Source organism: Xenopus laevis, chromosome 6L, assembly GCF_017654675.1.
Source record: "Xenopus laevis strain J_2021 chromosome 6L, Xenopus_laevis_v10.1, whole genome shotgun sequence".
Lineage (NCBI taxonomy): Eukaryota > Metazoa > Chordata > Amphibia > Anura > Pipidae > Xenopus > Xenopus laevis.
The window spans coordinates 111700600-111717308 of NC_054381.1; the positions used below are offsets into that span (position 1 = coordinate 111700600).

A 16709-nucleotide genomic window follows, 5' to 3' on the forward strand; every position below is an offset into this window, starting at 1 on the left:
GATATCCACTACAAGAGAACAGTTTCCATCCCTTTATCTGTGTGTATACTTACCATGAAGGTATTCTAAATATGCCACAAATATATATACTGTATAGCATGTCATTTATAGCTAAATGAGAGCAGAGAAAGCTTGAAGAAGGCATTTAGTGAAGCAGGGAAATCATAGCTGAGTAAATATAAACTTCACCTCTGCTTATGCTGAACATTATGTAACAATACAGAGGGAAATGCATTTTTCTGCACCAGAATCAGATGATGAATTATACTTTGGTCCCAATGACCTTATAAGAGATTTCCTTAGCCCCAACTTCTTAGTGGATGAGAATCAAATGACCTCTTTATTTGACTTTTTGCCATAGCAAAATACCCAGCCATGGTCCACTCTACTTGAATTTTGAATGCACACTCAATAACCTGAAAATGTGTGCCCAGGCCCCTGTAGACAGCCTCAACCAGAGGGCAGTACAAAAAGGAAGGCATCTTCCACTTGAGTGTACAATGGGTTGTCTGGATTCTGGTTTGTATTATCACAAAAAAATCTTATTTTACACCTGCTAATTCAGTTCTGAACACCATGTCACTTTTTTGAATGAGGAAGTCACATGTCAAAGGGAAGGTGCAGTCCCAAAAGGGTGGTGATGAGTATCAAATACAATAGTCAATGGGTGTTGTAAAAGGTCACACCAGTGTACATGCACGATCTTTAAATTTGGTTGTTTAGTAAATAAAGCCCAGTGCCTGCATGGAGTTCACATTAACTCTCAAGATGATGTACCAATTTGCTTTTCACAATGTTTTTCTCATTATTCATTGATTTGTTTTCCTGCAGTGCTTAGAGCCTGTCCCATCATCAAGATGTTTGCCTAAAAAGAAAGACCCTTAAGGCTAACATGTTATAGAATAATAAATGTGTAAGTATTTATTTATCTCACTGTAGATCACTTGAGGTGAAAGACAGGGTTTATTTGACACAAGCTCCATGGGTTGACGAAGAGTCAGAACCCAGAACGAAGGAATCACAGAGTTTTTATAGACTTGGGAACGTATTACATGAGAACATTCGATTATGGGAGTTAGAAATGGGAATGCATAGAGATATTTCTTCACAGCACATCAAAAGAATAAACTGCTCTTACAGTTAAACAGGTGGCTCTGCCCTCAAGGCCAGGGTAGTAGTAACCAAGGCTAGCTTGAAAACAGAATCCATCCAAGACAGGGGGGTTCACGGGAGAATCTGCATAAAAAGAATTGTATTCTCTATCAAAAGTAACCAAATGCTTTCACTGCCAATGACAGTACCCTAGTCGCTCAGCCCTAGAGAGGATTCAAATATTCCCCAAATATTCCCAGCCTCCTTCTTCTGAAGCAGCAGTGTAAAAAAATGATTGTCAATTTCACGCACATAAAAAATATTCAAAGTTTAATAAATAAACTGTTTCCTATAATATACAACGTAAACACATGAGCAAATTTTGGATAGGCTTTTTATTTATCCTGCACTTTTTTTTGCAAATTAATTATCTTAGTTCCTCTGAAATAATACAAATAAAGTAATTGTAATAAAAAAGGTGGCCTGTTAAAATGCAGTTTGAAACAGATAAAATACATATATCATGATTCGTTTAGACCATATCAGGGTACAAATATAACCAAACTTTTGTCATAGTGCTGGACTGCATTTTTTTTCACAGAACAAAATGTAACACTACTGCAGTTATGACAACAACAAAAAAACAAACAAACCGACAACTGAAGAGTACAAATTCCTTCAGAAGAACGTAATTGTGCTCTTTCTTTTGCCACCTGAATATGCTGCTCCTCTCTGGCTTCTTGCTATTTCTGGATATGGAATCCATAAACTTCAAGATGCATCCGGGTCAGAAAAGAAAAAGCAGCATGACTGTGGGAAAAAGGCAGTGCAAGCAGTTTCCAAAACACTTCTCTTCAGCTCCTAAAAGAGCCAATTATACAAAAGCAAAATAAGCAGAACACTGAAGTCTCATTTTATATACACAAAAATCAAGGAACAATTTGCATTGTTCCGCACAGAGATGGAGGTGAAAGTTTTTTTTACCAAATGATTTTTATTGGTATCATCAGTGCATTCATCCAGAATTTAAATATTCCAGCGCCACTTCATAGCAGAACTTGTATTGATCCTGCAAGACACAAAAGAAGAAAAGATATCCTGATTAGAAGTCTAGCTTCACATTTTAGCAGCAGGAGGAACTCTGCTTATTTCTGTCCTCATATAACAGTCAGTTCTACTATTGAAATGCAAATGATTTTGCTTTAAATAACAGGGCCCTCTGTCTCTTATACGGGTTTGGATTAGTAAGTAATACAAGTATAGGATCCATTATCCGGAAACCTTTTATCCAGAAAGCTCTCAATTATGGGAAGGCCATCTCATATAGACTCCATCTAAATCAAACCATTCGAATTTTCAAAAAAGATTTTCTTTTTTGTTGAAATAATAAAAGAGTACGTTGTACTTGATCCCAACTAAGATATAAGAAATCCATATCAGCAGCAAAAGAATCCTATTATTTAATGTTATATAATGTTATATTGTTTAGCAGATTTGTCATGGAAATATCTCTTATTTGGAAAACCCAAGGTCCCAAGCATTCTGGTTAAAAGGTCCCATACCTGTATTCATAATAGTTCACTCTTGTTGTATGGAAGAGCAGAATATGTCACTTTATGAAATACAAATAAGAGTAAAAGAGGATAGATAATAGGGGTCATTCATGACCACTGGGGGTGCAAGTTGAAGAGCACTAAGGGTTGCAACAGGAGCAAGAGCCTAACACAGGTAGCGCTCCTAGAAATAACCCAGGGGGCCCTTGCCCTCCTGGGCCCTGCTTACCCGATTGTGGCCGCAACAAGATAAAATATGGTATGTGGGGGATGGTGGGGTGGAGTGGGTTGGAGGTTCCAGAGGTGAAGGGGGAATGTGGCTTGGGTGGGGGTGTACGAGCCCCTGAGGAGGCAGCTCCAGTGGGCCCTGAACCCCCTAGTTCGAAGCTAGGAGCCATAAACATGTCTCTGCACGCTAAAACGGAGCTATTAGCTGGAATGTTAATGTATGTCTTATTGCTTAATGATGTTCAGCAAACCTATTTTCAGAGTTCCTGCAACAAGTCCAATGACCAAAAAATAAATGATCTGCTCATGCTGGAATGTTTCCTTACTCTGCAATTTTTTCTGCAGTAAGTAAGCACCATCATCAGAATATTTATATTCTTATTATAGCTGGAATAGGATAGTATACAGGTGTTATTATATTCACTTCATGTTCTGAACTCATATGGACTAAGCCTTATGACTACACTTTTCATTTAGGAATGCACTCTGATGCAATAACATTGCTGATTGTTTCATTCTATTTTTGGCTGATGAGGCTGTTCAGCAGGTGTATGAGGTTCTCAGCCAACCAGGCACTGGATTGGGAAACACACAATTCTGAGTGGAAAGTCAGAACTTCAGAGTTATGAAAATGCTTGATTTCAGGTCTGACTGGCTTTGAAAATATTCAAATGCAATGGCTACAGATTGCCATAAAAGTGGTGCCTCCTTGTCTCTTTTGGATCTTCAGCCTGATTATACAGCAATCGTTTTATAGCAAGCTTTAGGCTTAAGAAAATGGGATTTTTTTTAATGTTTAGGCACATATGGTCCAACCCCTAAAACTGCCACCCTAGGAACAGTCTCTTGGGTGCCTATATAGAAAATATAACTTTACATACCCAACGTTTTTTACTTTTACACTTACTTTAAATAAGGTACAAAGTATTTAACATCCTATATTGATACTATGGATGTGACAGATGCTAGCCATTAATTTGCTGCAATACAAATCCACCAAGAACATATGATTATAAACACATTTTAAGGACATTTTTTTGTCTGGCAGAGAAGCCTTAAAGGACAAGGAAAGTCTAAAATAGAATAAGGCTAGAAATGTTGTATTTTGTATACTAAACATAAGCATGAACTTACTGTACCAGAAGACTAATCAAACAAATGATTTATGCTTTCAAAGTCGGCCACAGGGGTCTGTCATCTTGTAACTTTGTTAAACATCTTTGCCTGACCCTGACCCTGCACGTGCTCAGTGTGGTCTGGGCTGCTTAGGGATTGTCCTAAACAAAGCTGCTTGAATTTTGCATGGCTGGGAAGTAAGGCGGGGGCTCCCCCTGCTGTTCATAAGTAGGATTGTTTCCCTGTTCAGCAGTTAGGGACCATCTGACAATTCCTATCCACAGCAGTAAATGAAGGGAGAATTTCTTATAAAAACGGTACACATTTTTTAAAGTATATTGGAGATGGGTTTCTTTTTCATTAAAGAAAGTAAAAATGGGATTTTATTTTTTTGCCTTTGCTTGTCCTTTAATTCATCTGGAAAAAGAAATGAGTTGCAGCTCTGTGTAGCTGCAAAGTGGCAAAATCCAATTATAACACATTGCACAGAACACAGTGATACAGTAACAGGACCAAGCTGCCTTGTTGTGTCACTTTTATGTGATTTTCATTTTTGTGTGTCTGTGTGTCAGGTATGATGGAGTTTATAATTGTATAGGATTCAATTGATGTTTACAACATATAACATTTTTTAGTTTTCCTTTAATATATGAGTTTACAATCTCGTTCCAGAGAAATCAATTTCAGCATATACCGATTCATCCATATTTTGCAGTGCAATTTATTTTTTGATTTTCTTCTGCAGGTAAAAAAATACCGAACAGTATTTGATGGTTCCCATCTTGCTGGGAAAATCTAAAACTGAACATATTCATGTAGAACTAAATTTCCAATAAAATAAACTTCTTATCTTTAAGTTATCCTTCTGAAAAGGCTGGATCAGGACATATACGTATATAGATACATATTGATATAGATATATATATATATATATATATATTGTATATTTGCCTCTAAAATGTTTGGGGGTGTGCACATCTATCTATTTTTTTATTATACAGAGCAGTGGCCAGCTCCATGTTGTAGCTCCCACTATTCCTAACTCAGGTGAACTCCATGGTGTCCAATATTTAGGCAACCATTTGACAGTTTTAATGTTGTTTATTAAAGTTGCAGGCAAAACTCAACCCCAGCATTAGACCCACCAGGGCTGCCATCTCCCAGGGCCCCACACTCCCCTGGGCCCCCCACCCCAGTCGTGAGGTCACTGTCATGTCAAGAATACCCGATGATACCCAACGCTGCAACCCCCCACCACCATGTATAACTTGTAAACTCTGATGTGGCTGTGATCAGGAGGGGAGGTCTGAGGGGAGCAGGTCTGGGTTGGCAGGGCCCACAAGGGCTGGAGCCCACCATGTTCTTTCCCGGTGTCCTGCTGGCCCATTTTGACACTGCTTAGCACTCACTGAAATGCATAGTGAGAATTCTTAATGAATTCGATGAAAGTGAATGTAGGACTGGCCATGCCAGAGATGACTTGGACATAGCTGACCAGCTTGAATATTTTTCAATTTATGGACAAATAAATCCCTGTTTTGTTTAAAAGGGAGCATATACGAAAAGAAGTGTGCAGAGGAAATCTTTTTCTGTCTATATACATATACATACAGGTGGGGCCATCTTTATATAGACAATGAGCTCTGATGACCATGGTACTACAATTTAAATCAATTCTGTGACATGTGTTGTATGTTAGAGTAAGGAGATGCTAATCTCCTCTTGAGATAATTCCCATAAAGGAAGGCCCTTGCTAGGGAGCCAGTCCTAGATTGGAGATTGTGGTTCCTACCCAGATAGAGATGCCTTGGGTGGGTGAGGGGTTTCTGCAGGACATCCCTATAGAAGGGGGTGAAAAGACATCTTTGGTAGTGAATTGGCGAATTTCTCCCGTTTCGCCGGAAAATTTGCGAATTTACAGTTCCTACGCTGGCGACAATTCTGACGCCCATTTAAAGGAGACGGAAAGGTTAAAACTAAGTAAGCCTTATCAGAAAGGTCCATCTAAATATACCAATAAACCCCCAAAGTAGTGCTGCTCTGAGTTCCCTGTCAAAAGAAACACTGCATTTCTTTCCTTCTATTATGTTCACATGGGCTTCTGTATCAGACTTCCTGCCTTCAGCTTAAACCTCATTGCCCTGGGCAAGAGCATGCTCAGTTTGCTCCTCTTCCCCCCCCTTCTACTGCAATCTGAGCCCAGAGCAGGGAGAAACGCAGGCAGGAAGTGATGTCACACCACAATAATACTGCAGCTCCTATCCTAAACAAACAGAGAGTTTCTAGAGCTTTTTACTCAGGTATGGTAAAACATTCAACAGAATAAATATAGCATTCTAGCTTGCACTATTGCAGCTAATCTATTGGCAATAAAATGCCTCCATAGCTTTCCCTCTCCTTTAAGTCAATGGGCGCCTAGAATTGTCGCTGGCGTCGGAATAGCTGCAGGCATCAGAATTTTCGCATGTGTCAAATATATTTTGCAGCAATTTCGCAAATTTATTCACTGGCTGCGAAACGAGGAAATTCGCTGCAAATTCGCACCTGGTGAATAAATACGCCTATCACTAATCTTTGGTCTACACCAAGTTGACAGAAGAGTTGTAGTGTTTAGTTCTCGGGGTGCATTTAGGTAGAAACAGTGCTCAACCTGTTGCCATTCCTCCCCTGCACTCCTACAGGGTGTAAGTGATCACTAGCATAGAGTGCACCTGTATTCTCCTCCACTAAAACAGCACAAAGCACTATAAGGAATTGAGCTTCTTCTGTAGTGAGGTGCAATTTCTAAGAGCAGCATCCATAATTTGACAACAGAATGGTTGATGAAGCCTTTGTTTGGGTTGGTGTAGCATTCTCACTTAAATGGAATGTTCAAATACATTTAGATAACCTTGTGTCCTTAATGGAAATGACCCTGCATCTCTAAGTTCTAGCTTGATACAATTAAAATAATCAATATGAAAAAAAAGTTAAAATATGTAAAGGTAAAAATAATAAAACAAAAACTCTGTACACCAGAATGTTTATCCTGAAATTAAGGATGACAAACAGGTGGCAGATTCAGGGATGCATTGTATTACAGTGAATCAGCCATTGTCTGCCGGGCTAGCTATTAGAATCTGAATGACTACATTAGTGGAGAACTGCCAAGAAATTAAAACACTCTGGTACTTGACAGTACTGTTGCTGCCTGTTCCTTTCTAGTTTTAAAGTTTGAGCAAAAAAAAAAAAACCTTAAAAATTGGCACATGATAATGGAATACAAAATATCTATTCTTTACAGAAGTAGATATTGAAAATGTGTATTTACATGAGAAAAAAATGATTTTCTTTCAGGCTGGCGACTGTACGGCTGCTGGATTATTATATTGAAATAATTGCATCCTCATTTAGACAAACTAATGATCTTGGCTTTTTGTTCCAAACAATACTATTTAATTTCCTGCATTAAGGTACTGGATTAAGCTCTGTCATAGAAGGTCAATTTAACACTGAAGCAAACAACAGGCCTGTTATAGCAGACTGGCTAAATGTACTTGAACAAATGATAACTATAATGATTTAGAGTAATGGGATTATAATGAATATAGCATGGTGTGCGGTAGGATATTACATATGCAGAGCCAGAGCTTACAGTCTAGTGATGAAACACTGGGAAGGGCACAGAGGCAAGACTTTCATTTCTCCTTAGTGAATGGAGTGACTTTTTAAAGTATCTACCACTTTAGATAAAATAAAACAACATTTATTTTGTGTTTCTTCAATGGAAGCACAGGGTAAACGTTTGCACAAACACACATTTTATACTGATCTATAAGAAAACTTATTCCAGTTACAGGTATAGGACCCTGTTATCCAGAATGCTCAGAACCTGGGGTGTTCAGGTTTAGGGGTCTTTCTGTAATTTGGATCAACATACCTTCTAATCTACTAAAAAATCATTTAAACATTCATTAAATCTAAAAGGATTGTTTTGGCCCAATAAAGATTAAAGGAACAGTAACATCAAAAAATTTAATTGTTTAATGTAATACAAATATAATGCAGTGTTACCCTGCACTGGTAAAACTGGTGTGTTTGCTTCAGAAACACTACTATTGTTTATATAAATAAGCTGCTGTGTAGCAATGGGGGCAGCCATTCAAAGGAGAAAAGACTCAGGTTATACAGCAGATAAACTCTGTAGAACATAATGGTATTATCTGTTATCCACAATTTAACCTGGGCCATAAAGCCTTTTTTCAATTTCCGCCAATGCTACACAGCAGCTTGTTTATATGAACTATAGTAGTGTTTCTGAAGCAAACACATCAGTTTTACCAGTGCAGGGAAACACTACATGATATTTTCATTACTTTAAAACAGTTTCATCATTTGCGCTCCTCTTCAGAAAAGCCGACAGGGCGACGATCCATCGTGCAGCGCTCTATTTCTCCTCCCTAGCTTTCTCCTATAGAAGGCAGGGAGGAGAAATCAAGCTCTGCACGATGGCTCAGCGCCCTGTCGCCTTTTCTGAAGAGGAGCGCAAGCAGAGTTTCAGTAAGTTATTTTAATAAAGACTTTGCGATTTTAAAGTTACATATGTCTTGGTGGTTTTTTTTCATTCTATACAAACTAACTTTTCTTTTTTTTTTAAATTGACGTTACTGGTCCTTTAAGTATATCTTAGTTGGGATGCAGAACAAGGTATTGTTTTCTCTAGGAATGCATCTAATCCACTAGATTAGTATTCGGCTGCATCCCGAATCCTTTGTGAAAGATTCGGCTGAATACCGAACCAAACTCTAATTTGAATATGTAAATGAGGTAAACAAGGGGAGGAAGAGAACCGTATGTGCAGCATGATTTCATTGTTTGTTTGATGAAAAGATTTTTGGGATTCTCATTTGGCTTAGCCAGGCACTTGAATTCAGACAAATCCAAATCCTGTTGAAAAAGGCTGAATCTTGGACGAATCCTAAACCGAATCCGGGATAAGGTGCATCCCTACTCTTCTCATTACAGAGAAAAAGGAAATCCTTTTTAAAAATGTTAATTATTTGATTAAAATGGAGTCTAAGGGAGACAGCCATCCTGTAATTTGGAGCTTTCTGTATAACGGATCCCACACCTGTATTAAATCAGATTTATCTCTGTGGGTTCTCAAGTTATTCTTAGTGTTTGTCTTTTATTAGTGGCACACTATTGTCCCAAACTTACTAGGGGTAATTTGCAATTTAAAAAGAAACACGGCCTTGCTTGTTTATGGGCAGAGACACGCGCTCAGATTTGGGGAGTTTAGTCTCACCAGCGACAAATCTCCTCTTCTTTGGGGGGGCGAATCTCCCCGAACTGCCTCCCGCTGGCTAGAATGTAAATCGCTGGCAGGATGGCAATCCGTGCGCTTCGTTTACCAAATTTGCCTGACTTCGGAAAACAAATCGATCCGAGTGCCATCCCACCCGTGAGTCAGATTCTAGCCGGTGGGAGGCAGTTGGAGGAGATTAGCCCCGAAGAAGAGGCGGGCGATTAAATCTCCCCGAATCTGAGTGGCCGCAGGTCTCTGCCCTCTGTTTCAAAGCACAAAGACCCAAGGCTACTGCCACAAACTAACTGTGTTTAGTGATACTGTATTTATAAGGAGCAGGCCTAGAGCAGCCCCAAAATACAGCCCTGACACCGGACATCCAAAGTCATTATTCTGTATGAGAGTTAGCAATGCTTACTCAGGGCGGCTTATATAGTAAGGGATTCTCTTGCACCTGAATACAGTGACTTTGACAAAACACAGAACCATCCTCATGACATTAAAACTTTCAAATGGGGTGCCAGTATACTATAGGATTAGCCAGTGTATGGCCACCTAAAGGCTATGATAGACTCATGCATCACTGGCAGAAATTTACATTTAATTGATATTTTCTGCTTTTCTGCCTTTGTTTATTTTCATTACCTTTGCTACACTTGACCTAGTGACTCCCTTGGTGAATGAATTGCATCGCTCATTGGAAATGATTTCCTTATTGATCTTCATTTCTGTCAATATTCACCTGTATCCTTTCTAATTATTTTGTTTTTATTTCTGTCTTGCCTTGCCTGCTTAAAAGGCATTTAGGTCCAAGATCTCAGACTTGTTATGTTCAGACCCACCTTTGCTGTCCAGAATTTTAACACCTGTCCTTTAACATTCACAGATACAGGTATGGGATCTGGTATGTGGATTACTTGGGACCTGGCATTTTCCAAATAGCAGGTCTTTCCCTAATAAGGAAAGCCACGCTCCCTTCTCAGGATAATAAAAGCATTCAATTATTATGAACAGCAAATAAAAAAGCAAATAATTCAAACATGAATAATTAAATAAGGCACTATAAGAAATGACTGTGAGGTATTACAGAGCATTCAGTATAATAGGTTTATGGGCAGTATAGAAGTATGGGACATGTTATCCAGAATGCTCAGAACCTGAGGTTTTCAGGACAACAGATCTTTCTGTAATTTGGATCTTCATACCTTAAGTCAACTAGAAAATGATGTAAACATTAAATAAACCAAATAGGCTGATTTTGCCTCCAATAGGGATTAATTATATCTTTGTTAGAATCAAGTACAAGTTACTTTTTTATTATTACAGAGAAAAAGGAAATCACTTTTAAAAATTTGGATTGATCTGATAAAATAGAGCCGATGGGAGTGAGCTTCCTGTAGATCGGAGCTTTCTGGATAATGGGTTTCCAGATAACGGATCCCATACCTGTATTCCACACCTGTATATATTATAACAGTAATTCCCCTATGTATATCCACAACTGTAAAAATTCGGTTTACTAAGGTCCTTGTTGGTTCTGCTTTGGAAAATGACCAGGTAACAGAACAAACTGTATTAAAACCATAGTATAATTCCATTAACCTTTTTTTTTAATTTAGTGGGGTCCATGGTCAGAGGAAAAAGAGCTACAAAAAGAAAATTGATTCCTTTAGTTAATAATCTCTGAGGACTTCTTTATCCACAAGCAATTTTAATTTTCAGTAATATGATCCCATTAAACGAGTGACAAACAGTCTCTTAGCCGTGGTAATGGAGCATTTTTTAAGACTGCATGATACAAAGAAATGGCTCTGCGTGATACAGAGGACTGATTTAAATAAAAATAAATGTCGCCTGGCTGCTGCTCACCTTTCTGATTGCAATTACAGAACACAGAGAGTGTTGATTTCCCTTTTACCCAACAACATCCTCATCGCCGTCAACCACTTTGCCACAATAGTGCCTTTTTATATGTAATAACATTACGGGATCAGGAATAATAGTTTGGTAGGACTGAAATAATTTTATAGTGATTAAGAACTATTTTTAAAAAAATAAAAAGTTACATTGACAATAATCCTGCTGCCAGTAAGTTCCATTGAATTCAAACAGGCACTCGGATGTTGCTTTTAGCCTGAATATTTTTGATTGCTTTGTAAAGCATTTTTCTTCTATTCATGACTGGAAGCTGTTATGATAACAAAGCATGAATAATTTTTTAGAGAATTAGAAAGTCATACCAAAAGATCCACCATGTTAGGTTTATTGTTCCTTAGAGTCTTCACAGCATGGAACACATCAACTGCCCTCTGGTGGTGAAGCATTTCGCATACAATACTGATTGCACAGAATGTACCACTGCGGCCTCCTCCGTTTCTATTAAAAAAAAAAAAAAGCAAAATTTGGACTTTTCACTCTGTATCTTTCAGAGGGGCATCAATTAAAAGCCACACAAACAAAATAATTGACTTTACATTTTTTTATTAGTTGATGCTACCTCTGTAATTACAAAAGTATTAATCAGCCATACCAAGAACAATATCAGGATTTAGTCTGAACAATGAATGCTAGAACATATTCTTACCCATAAACTCTTTTAACAAAAACATGTATTGCTGGTGTTATTAACTTGGTTTAGGCTTGGATGTACATTCTGGGCAGGATTCATTCCTATGATAAACACATATCTTCTAATTCCATTCCAAATTTCCCCATAGACTTCAATGTGTTTTCATAAAATAAACCATAACCAAAACATAAATTATTCTCAATCTGGCCCTAAATGTCCAAAATTATGTGGACACCTGTCTATACAACTACCTGTCTATACAACTACTCAACTACTCAATTGTTAGAAATGAAGTAGGTCCTCACTTCGCTGTTAAAACAGTCTTTAACCTCTGCTCTTCTGATAAGGCTTTCCACTTGAAGCAGGAACATAGTCAGTGGGATTTACCTCCATTTCTATGTAAGATGTTGGGGAGTTATGCTTGGGTTGAGGTCAGGACTCTGTGCAAGTCAAATTATTTCACCCCATCTCAGCACAGCCATCCTGTATGGATCTTGCCATAAGGAAAATTATGGTGTCAAAACAGTATAGAGCCCCAACTGTTGCCACAAACTAGGAAACAACTGTCAAGAGTGTAAATCTGTTTTGTAAAGGCCACTTTGTCAGCAATGATCAGTGTGTTGTGACACACACAGGGAGCCAGTGTCAGACTGGGAGGTGGATGGCTGATGGGTCTCACCATGGAGACAGCCAGCTCGGTTAGTGGGGTACAGTAGGTTGTCGGCAGTGTTCAGTGGGCCCACATGGAGGGTGGTAGTGGTGGTCCCAACACAGTAGCGATCAGTCAGGGGGCCCTATAGAGTAGAGAACAGTTGGGGGACTCAGCACAATAGTGATCAGTCAAGGGCCTTGCACAATAGCAATCAGTCAGTGGGGCCTGCAGGACTGAGGCTCACCAGGTTTTTTCCTGGTTTTGCAGGGAGCATAGGGCAGGCAGAGTATGGCACCCATGTGTAGCATAGGGCTGGCAGAGTATGGCACACACAGGGAGCATAGGGCAGGCAGAGTATGGCATACACAAGATGCATAGGGCAGGCAGAGTATGGCACACACGTGTAGCATAGGGCTGGCAGAGTACGGCACACACAGGGAGCATAGGGCAGGCAGGGTATGAACCACAAAGGTAGCATAGGCAGGATCAGACTGGGCCGGCAGGACAACAGGAAAAAAAACGGTCTGGATCCGCACCCCAATTGTTCGATTGGCCTCTTCTTCGTGCCTCAAAAGTCCGAAGTACATAGTGCACTCCTGTGCGGTGGGGATGCGGCGAGGCCGGAGGGGGGGGGGGCACTGGACAGCAGCCCCTGTGGGCCCCGGGCCCCCCAGCCTGACCCTGAGCATAGGACAGGCATAGTATGGCACACAGGCAGTTTAGGGCAGGCAGAGTATGGCACACAAAGAGAACATAGAAAAGGCAGAGTATGGCACACACAGGGAGCATAGGGCAGGCAGAATATGACACACACAGGCAGTATAGGGAAGGCAGAGTATGGCACACACAGGGAAATAGGAAAGGCAAAATACAGCAGGAGACAGGGAAAACTATCAGGATCACTCTAAGATGAACAGTTCATACTGTACTACATGAAGTGACACAATGCTGCTGCCCCTCCAGCAGTTTATATGAGATGTGAACAGTTGAACAATGTGGGTACTTTCAGTCTGGTTCTGAGTGTGAACATTATAGCACTTTATGGGTGTGAACAATAGAGGTGTCACAAGAGTGAACAATGCAGGGGGGAATTACAAGTGTGCGCAATGCAGGAGATTACAGTCTGAATTTGAGTGTGAACAATGCAGGGGTTAATCTCAGTATTGATACTTTTTAAAGATTACACAAGGTAATCAGTCACAGCAAGCAGACTTTTATGTAGGGGCCACAGAAGGGAAGGGGGTCGTGGGCCAGATGCAGTTGGACAGCACTGTGTTAGACCATTCTTTTAGTTTAGATAAACTATTAGAAATGTCACATATACTCTAGGGTAGCATGACCTGGGTTACAGACTTACTTTCAGGAGCAGAAAAAAAAAATCAAACTATTAAAAACAAAGGATCAGAAATACCGGGAAATAAAATGGATTTAGAAATTAAATCCAAAATATTTTTTGGTGGTGAGGGGGGATGCGTCAGGAAATAATTATGTATTATCTAAGCTTTGCCTAAATATAATACAGTGGGCGGGGTTTTCATTATTCAAGTCAATGATCAGATGGCACCATGGGCCCCATGCTGAGCCTTCAATCTAAGAACATGTCCATGACCCACAGCAGTTATCTGCCCTATCTGCCCAGAATCTGAATATGCCCATACAAAAGTAAAGTAGCTGCCATTTTGGTTAAGAAAGGTCAAATTGAATGTAGGTGTCTGCTTTTCTTTCTTAATCATATTTTCTATAATATGCTATGATATTCACATAATATGCCAAAATTACATAATGCACCACTGTCTGCATTCAGACCCCACCCATAACAGACCTCTCAATAATAAAAGTGAATGCCGAGCCATTGCCCAGTAATACTGTACATATTATGATTACCTTAATCATCCAAAGCAAAACCTTGGTAGAATAACTGTAGTGAAATTTTGGGGCAGATTTGTCAAATAGTAAAGTTCAATATCATCCCCATGTATTAACACTTAACTGTCAGAAATAGTTTCCTGGAAGACACAAAAGTGTTTCAACGAACCAAAACATTTATAAAAAAAAAAGTGTCAGAATGTTTTTGGCTGTCTTCAGTGTGTTAGAGCTCAGCAGCAGTGCTCAAATTTAACACCCCACAATTAAATTGAACACTTTTCTCATCAACACTGAACCCTTCCAAAATGAAAATTAAATTAAGTATAAATAAAAATACCTGGTGTTTTTTTTCACCCTCTGATAAATATTGCTACCGCATGGTAAAAAATACAGGCCGATAATAAATCCGTCTCAGTGATTTTAACAATGGAATTTAAATATGAATGTTAAGTAAAAAAAAGCAGGTCAAACATCAGTCCTGGCTCTGTGGCTGTGGATTTTAAATTTAAAGCCTTTTTGAAAAGGTTATTTCAGTCATCCTCAGCACACCAGAACATTCTTCAATCTAACTGCAATGTTAGGCACTTACATGAAGGATTTCAGGAATGTTCACTGTTCATTCCAATGCTTTCAATACAACTGAAAGGTCATATTTGACCGTAAGGGATACAAACTTGATGGAGCCTTCTCAAATTTAACATCACTTCTATAATCCAAGAGATTTACTCGGATTAATGGAAGATGCTGAGAAAGCTCTCTCCTTGTCAGGCCGAATGTGTGTGCATATTCATCTCAGATTATATTTTTATGAAATAATTAGCAGCAGCGACCAATCTATTGCATAAAGAGATGGCACATGAATGGGACCTGGAGTTTTCTGGATATGGGATCCTTCCCATAGAACTGTTTGCATTAATTATATCTTAGTTAGAATCAAGTACAAGGTACTGTTTTGTTATTACAGAGAAAAGGGAGATATGTTTTAAAAATTTGAATTACTTGATTATTAATAAATACACACTCCAACTGTGGTTGGGATGCAAGTCCTTATACACTAGCAATAACACAAACATCTCCTGCCTATAGCTGTTAGGGTTTACATGACAGGCTGGACATGCCTAATGCTGCTTAGCAATTTTTTATGTATTTTGTAAATGCACAGGTTCAGTTGAAAGAAGGAACAGACATGAAAAATACGGTATGAAGGAAGATAATGAAAGGGACAGGCAGAACCTTGCAGATGGGAATGGGCATGAGAGAGGGAACAGACGTGAAACGGATGTGCTGGAGGGAGCAACGGGGTAAGGAATGGGAAGGAATGAACAAATGTGAAATGGAAGGGATGGAGGAAGCAGAGGTGAAAGGAATAGGAAGAAAGGAACATATGTGAAATGGAAGGGATGGAGGGAGCAGCAGTGGAAGGAATGGGAATGAGGGAACACATGAAATGGAAGGGAGAGAGGAAGCAGAGGTGAAAGGGACCTGCAGAAGGCATTATAGGGTAATGAAGAAGCATGAGGGAACAGAGGTGCATAGTGAGACCGACCTGACTGCAGGGACTATAGGTGGAACTTGATATCAGTAGTTACTGAAATAGCCCAGATGGAAGAACTAACTGCACTAGCCAATAATAAGTATTTTTATAAATACCCATTGTTATTATTAGGATAGTGATCTATATGGTTGAAATAAGGAAAAGATGGAATTAAAAGTGAATTGAATAAAATGCAACATATCAACTGCTCATTGACATCTAATATAACTGATAATTAAAGTAGGGGGTACGTTATCAACTATACTGTATATTGAACACACTAGGGTAGGGTTGCTTCCTGTACACTGCCCAGTTTGAAGGGGCTGTCTGGTTCAAATCTTTCTGCCCAGTTTTCAACATTCTGGAAATCATACAGAAATCAACATAATTGTGTCCTAGTGATGCATTACCTCTGCCCCCAATGTCATAGTCCTGCCCCTTATGTCATCACATCTGCCCCCAATGACATAGCTCTCTCCCTCATATCATCACACCTGCCCCTGATGTCATCAACCCCCAGAACTGTACAAGGTGAAATGAACCAAAAAAATATCTTTGGAGACTTTTAATATATAGTTATATTAAGGTAAATATGCAGAAGAGGAATGCTCTGTTAAAGGGGCAGCATACCCCTTTTCAGCACAAATTCAGTGAATATGGCTTGTGCTTTTAGAAATGAATTAATGATCTTTCAAACCCTTATGTGTTCTGTGTGTTTGAGCAAAGGGTACTGAATGTGTCAAAAGTACCCCAAATACACAAAGCCACGAGTTACACATAGAGATTAGCAGGTTTTAGTTTCTACCAAGCAC

At 39.2% G+C, this 16709-nt stretch overlaps 1 protein-coding gene across 18 annotated transcripts in view; it reads right to left on the reverse strand.

The window, feature by feature from the left end:
* Positions 1-1407: 1407 nt before the first annotated feature.
* Positions 1408-16709, reverse strand: part of LOC108719201 (receptor-type tyrosine-protein phosphatase mu) — a 470437-nt gene continuing 455135 nt past the window's right edge. For all 18 annotated transcript variants that reach the window (XM_041566369.1, XM_041566373.1, XM_041566368.1 and 15 more), the window contains 2 exons: positions 11517-11652; positions 1408-2161 (listed from right to left, as the gene is read on the reverse strand). In XM_041566369.1, the coding sequence (XP_041422303.1) occupies positions 2108-2161; positions 11517-11652 (190 nt within the window). In that variant the 3' untranslated portion in view covers positions 1408-2107. The remainder of the gene's footprint in view (positions 2162-11516; positions 11653-16709) is intronic.